A 5,463-nucleotide genomic window follows, 5' to 3' on the forward strand; every position below is an offset into this window, starting at 1 on the left:
TTTTACAAAGTTAGCTACGTTGTGATTAAATAATCAAACAAACTAAAACTAGCATTCAAATAAATTAAATTAAAGCCAAAGTTACCCTTTAAAAAAAATTAAATCAATAATTTTAAAAACTTAATTTGTCAAACGTAATCACTCATGAAGTAACTATTGATAGCTCTTCCTTTACAATTAGGCAGTTTTGTTTCTAATCCTCGGTTAAAATAGCAAGCGAAGTCATTACCACTAAAACCTTCCTCGGGAAACCGAACAAAGCGAAAGATTAAATTTGGACAAGAACAAAAGAAGCACAAGATTAAGGAAATGAATTTAATCAGATTTCAGCATAAATAATGGAGTTGCCTTGGGAATTGGTGGCTCAAAAGAATGCCACAATAATCAATTCTTGGAGAAGAGAAAGAGGGCAGAGGTTGCGCCTTCCCAGCAACTTCCTGCCTGTTCTTTCCAAGATCCAAAGGAACGAGTCCAATACCATCGAAGAACACCTAAAGGTCATCCCTTCTTTTCTAATTTCTTGTTTTTTTTTTGGTTTCGTCCCCGCGATGTTCTCTTATTAAAAAAGAATCAGCTTTTCTCCCTTTCTTTGATTCATCACCTTGACTTTACCATTGTTTTTATGTTTGTATATTACTATTTTCTATTTGTTTGTTAGCCGTGTTAGGATTTGAGTTCAATGGAAAGATACAGATGAGATCTGTTAGATAGAATCTAATAATAAAGTCATAATAATTTAGTTTTAAAATGAATAATATCATATTATTATAAAAATATATAAATATATTTTTAAATATAACAAGTGGCATTAAAGTAATAGACTAGATCAAATATTATGTGAGATGTACTTGAACGGAGTTGCTGAGGCCAGAGTGATCGGATGTTTACGAGAGGCCCGGAGAAGATGAGGAGTGATAAGATACTCGTGAGGAGGCTCGGAGCAAGTCAAGAGTGATCGAATACTTATGAGAAAGATTCGGAGCAAGTCAAGATGACCGAATGCTCGTTGAGAAGTCTGAAGTAGATCAAGAATGCTCACAAGGAGATTCAAATAATAATGATGATTTTTCGTTTGAAACGAGGATTGTTTGAATACAATTAAAATTCATATAAAAAAATATGAAAAAGATGATTAATTTAAAAGGATATAAGATATTTTTTTGTTTGATAAAACTTTTTAAATAGTGTCCAAAAAATAAATTTATGAGCGTAGATAATATCGTAGACGTGAATATACTTGACGCACCAATGAATACGTGATCAGGTTGATGAAGGATTTGCTCTATGCTTTGGCAGAACGCTGAGGGATTTTACTTTTGGCTTCTCTTCCCGGAACATTGAACTGGTAAAGGAAGCTTCTTTTTGCTTTGTGTGTGTTTCATTTATCAACAAAAGGAACGTGATCTATGCATGGATTCGACCGTGGTTTTACTTGCAGATTCGCTCAGATCTGCTCTTCCAAGAACTAGGTTTTCTGTAGATTCATTTTGTTGAATCTTTAGGTTTTTGTTTAGGAATTCGTCGACTGTTTGCAAAAGTAATCAAGATGAGTGAAGGCCCTGGGGGAAGATACTGGTGCCATGCCTGCAATCAATTAGTTAACCCAGTCATGGAACCAGAACTCAAGTGCCCTCTTTGTGATGATGGGTTTGTGGAAGAGATGGAGAGCAGGGGACTAAATGACTCGGACTCTGATTCTGACTCTGTCGGATCCGATAGATCCCTCGCTCTTTGGGCTCCAATCTTGCGAGAAATGCTGGGCGGATCATCTCGGTCTAGAAGAGAGGCAGACCATGAAGACTCCGATCTGGATCGCGAGTTTGAAAACTTCGTTCGGCGAAGGCGCAGGAGGTCTGCCATTATACACTTGCTTCAGAGCTTACAGGATGATCTAAGGTCAGGAATAAGCAGCTTGGAAGGTGGTGCAGAAAGGGAAAGGAATAGGGACAGGGAAGGCCTAATTCTCATCAACCACCCTTTCAACCAGGCCATAATTCTCCGAGGATCATTGGATGCTAACGGAAACGAAGGCCAAGAGTCGAATAACAGCGGCGTCGGTGCCGCCTCACTGGGGGACTACTTCATCGGACCAGGATTGGACATCCTGTTGCAGCATTTAGCAGACAATGATCCAAATAAGTATGGCACTCCACCAGCTAAAAAAGAAGCCATAGATGCCTTACCAACAGTGAGGATTGAGGAAGAAGCCATAGGTTGCTCAATCTGTCTTGAGGACTTCGATGTCGGTTTGGAAGCTAAAGAGATGCCATGCAAACACAAATTCCACAGCGAATGTATCCTGCCATGGCTGCAACTCCACAGCTCGTGCCCACTTTGTAGGTCTCAGTTGCCTGCTGATGAATCAAAAATTTCAAATGGGTCTAGGAATAGCAATAGAATGGACATTACTGATGCTGATCGTCATAACAACTTATGGGTTCCTGTCCCATGGCCTTTCAATGGGCTCTTCTCATTATCAGCTTCTCAGAACAGCGCGAACTCAACCTCGAACCCACCACCATCGTCATCCTCCAACCCTGGAAACAGTGACTCCCACAGCGAGGAGAATTGAGTGTGTTGGATCTTTTCTATGGTGAAAGTGGACAACTTAGAGGGTTTCAAGGTGTCAATTCATGTTCTCTGTTTAACTTGTTTTGTTCAGGGAAGATGTAAGAATTGAACGTAAATTATGGTTGTATGCGCCTTTTGTTTAACTTGTTTTGTTCAGGGAAGATGTAAGAAGTGAACGTAAATTATGGTTGTATGCACCTTTGCCACCGAGAGGTTTGTTGGAAAGATACATAGTAGATGATGTGAAGTATTGGGAATTTTCTGTTCAGGGATTTGGGAATTTGTTCATTATTTACTTTTGAAACAAAAAGTTCACAAAGTCATTCTGTTTACAGTGAAAAAATTTGTACAGTGAAAAAAAAAAGTTAAAAAAAAACTTAAAAAATAAAAATAAAAATAAAAAAAACATAAAAAAAATGTAAAAAAATAAAAAAAAAAGTAAAAAAATAATCTAAAAAAATAAAAAATAGAAAAAATTTAAAAAGTATAAAAATAAAAAACCTAAAAAAAATAAAAAAAAGTTTAAAAAAACGTAAAAAAAATAAAAATTGGGAAAAAAGTAAAAAAAAAACTAAAAATAATAAAAACTTTAAAAATTGGAAAAAACAAAAAAAAATTAAAAATTAAAAAATTAAAAACGTAAAAATAATAAAAATAAAAACAAAAAAAAAATTAAAATAAAAAAATTAAAATAAAAAAATTAAAAACGTAAAAATAATAAAAATAAAAATAAAAAAATTTTAAAAACAATTTTTTTAAAAAAATAAAAAAATGTAAAAAAAGTAAAAAAAACATAAAAATAAGAAAAACATAGAGTTTAAATAATAATAATAATAATAATAATAATAATAATAATAATAATATGTATAATTGGTTTTGTAATTGAGGGTAATACAGTAAAATATTAAACTAGGTTATTCATTAAAATCTTCAAACAAACAAGGTTTTGTTGCATTACCTAGGTTGAACCAAATAACATTTAGTTATGTTTTATTGCCCATAACCATAGTTATATGATTACCCGGTAATTACATAACTAAGGTTATACATGATAACTTGAACCAAACACACCCTAAAAGATAATTGATAGAATGTGTAAATGAAAGATTATAAAATAGTTCTCCCTCTATCTAAAATATAGGTCTTTGCTCCATTAAAGAGTTGCAAAAGGTGAAATCGCTCACCTTTAGTGCCTCCGTCGTACCCAACCCAAGGCCATCACGAGAAAGGTAAATCACAGTAGCCGAGAGAACAAGTGGTGGGTGGGGTGAGATACACAGGGTCCTACGATTTATGCCCCGACATCCCTGTGGTTCGACCCCGTGTTCTCAACTGCAAACGTGACCACCACTTACCATCTTAGATAACCCTGTGGGGGTTTTTTGCTCCATCAAAGAGGCTAAGTAAGAAGAGAGGTCAAGAGAAAGAAAAACAATTATCTAAGGGACTTGAAGGTCATTATGATTCAAGATATGTTTTACTTTTAAGTATCATATTGTGAAAATCATTTAGTTCAAAACATTGGGTATTAAGGAATATACAATAACTTAATTTACATATGCATGTTCACATTCATGAAAATATATGTTATGATAATAACGTAATCTAAAAAACTATAATTATTTTTGATGAATAGTATTCCTGTCAAATCCTGTGGATTGCCAAGCCATCAATTAATGAACTTGTTAATTAACATGTATGCGCTCCAGAGACTATCGATGAAGGAGTTGAGAAGGCCTACGATGCACTCATATAGTGTTAGACTGGCATCATCGTGGGAGCCAATGAGGGGATCAGATCTGACAGTCATTGGTTGTCTCCCCATTCATTCAATGCCATATGTTAATAAAGGATATCTAGGAGACCAGATTTGACACTCTCATAACCTCTCGTCCAGTTTTCAAAAGTCATGCGTCCTAGAATATTCTCTGTCACTATTAGTGAGCCCATATATAGTCTAGCCCTGTCCTTAGGAGGAAAAAGGTGATATCCATACGGAGTGACCTTGGGAATATATGAAGTCTAGGTCTGAGACAAAGATGATGTCGGAATCCCCTGCTGAGAAAGGGCGTCGATGACTGGGGCTAAGCCAGAGATGAAGTATGAAACTGTGAGACAGTCCTAGATTGAGGGAGAGTTTGAGACTAAGAGGCTGTCTGAAACTGAGAGGGAGTCTGTTGTTGAGACTCATATAGAGTTTGTTGTTGAAATCGAGAGGCGGTTTGAGACTGAGAGGCAATCTGAGATTGAGAAGGAGTCTATTGTCGAAACTGAGAGGGAGTATATTGCCGAGACTAAGATAGAGTATGTTGCTGAGATTGAGAGACAGTCTGAGACTGAGAGAGAGTCTGAGACTGAGAGAGAGTTTGATACCGAGAGTGAGATATGGCTAGTGGTTTGTCCTTTGATTAGACTTAAAAAAATGAGGATGAGTGTACTAAGCATGTTCAATCAAGTATGAGTCTTATTTGAGCGGAGTTAACCTTCCTTTGGGTCAGGTTTAATCCATCTTGACTTTGACTGACAAATCAACATGACTCTTGTCCCGTGGGACACGTAAAGGCTGAAGGAAGCCGTCACATAATAATTCTCCCCTTTAAGTCAAGTCGGAGGAGGCGTAGTTCGAATAACTAGACTGTGCTGACTTGTCTATTACCTACCACTCCAATCTTTTCAAAATATTAGTATAGCATGGATCATGTTGATGGTTGGCGACTGAGATTGCAATTGAGACTAAGATAAAGGACGACCAAGTCAAAGGCCAAGGCACTAAGAGTGTTGGTGGTTGAGACTACAGTTGGGATTGAGATAAAAGACTATCAAGTGAAAGGCGAAGGCATTGAGATGTTGGCTACTAAGACTGCTACTAAGATTGGGATAAGAAATTGTTAA

At 36.2% G+C, this 5,463-nt stretch overlaps 1 protein-coding gene across 2 annotated transcripts; it reads left to right on the forward strand.

Annotated features, from left to right (window-relative positions):
* The first annotated feature begins 1,235 nt into the window (after positions 1 to 1,235).
* On the forward strand, positions 1,236 to 2,810 carry LOC122029922 (E3 ubiquitin-protein ligase SIRP1-like). 2 transcript variants are annotated; one of them, XM_042589061.1, is made up of 2 exons: positions 1,236 to 1,345; positions 1,439 to 2,810. In XM_042589061.1, exon 2 carries the CDS (start codon positions 1,547 to 1,549, stop codon positions 2,570 to 2,572), a length of 1,026 nt encoding a protein of 341 aa, XP_042444995.1. In that variant the 5' UTR covers positions 1,236 to 1,345; positions 1,439 to 1,546; the 3' UTR covers positions 2,573 to 2,810. The 2 variants fall into 2 exon arrangements, with proteins under 2 accessions (XP_042444995.1, XP_042444996.1); XM_042589062.1 differs by having other exon boundaries at positions 1,240 to 1,345; positions 1,515 to 2,810.
* The last annotated feature ends 2,653 nt before the right edge of the window (positions 2,811 to 5,463 follow it).

The sequence above is a fragment of the Zingiber officinale genome, chromosome 10B, assembly GCF_018446385.1.
Source record: "Zingiber officinale cultivar Zhangliang chromosome 10B, Zo_v1.1, whole genome shotgun sequence".
Taxonomy (NCBI): domain Eukaryota; kingdom Viridiplantae; phylum Streptophyta; class Magnoliopsida; order Zingiberales; family Zingiberaceae; genus Zingiber; species Zingiber officinale.

Excerpts from the sequence above, each read along its gene's own strand:
- LOC122029922 (XM_042589061.1), top strand. The coding sequence starts at position 1,547 with ATGAGTGAAGGCCCTGGGGGAAGATACTGGTGCCATGCCTGCAATCAA.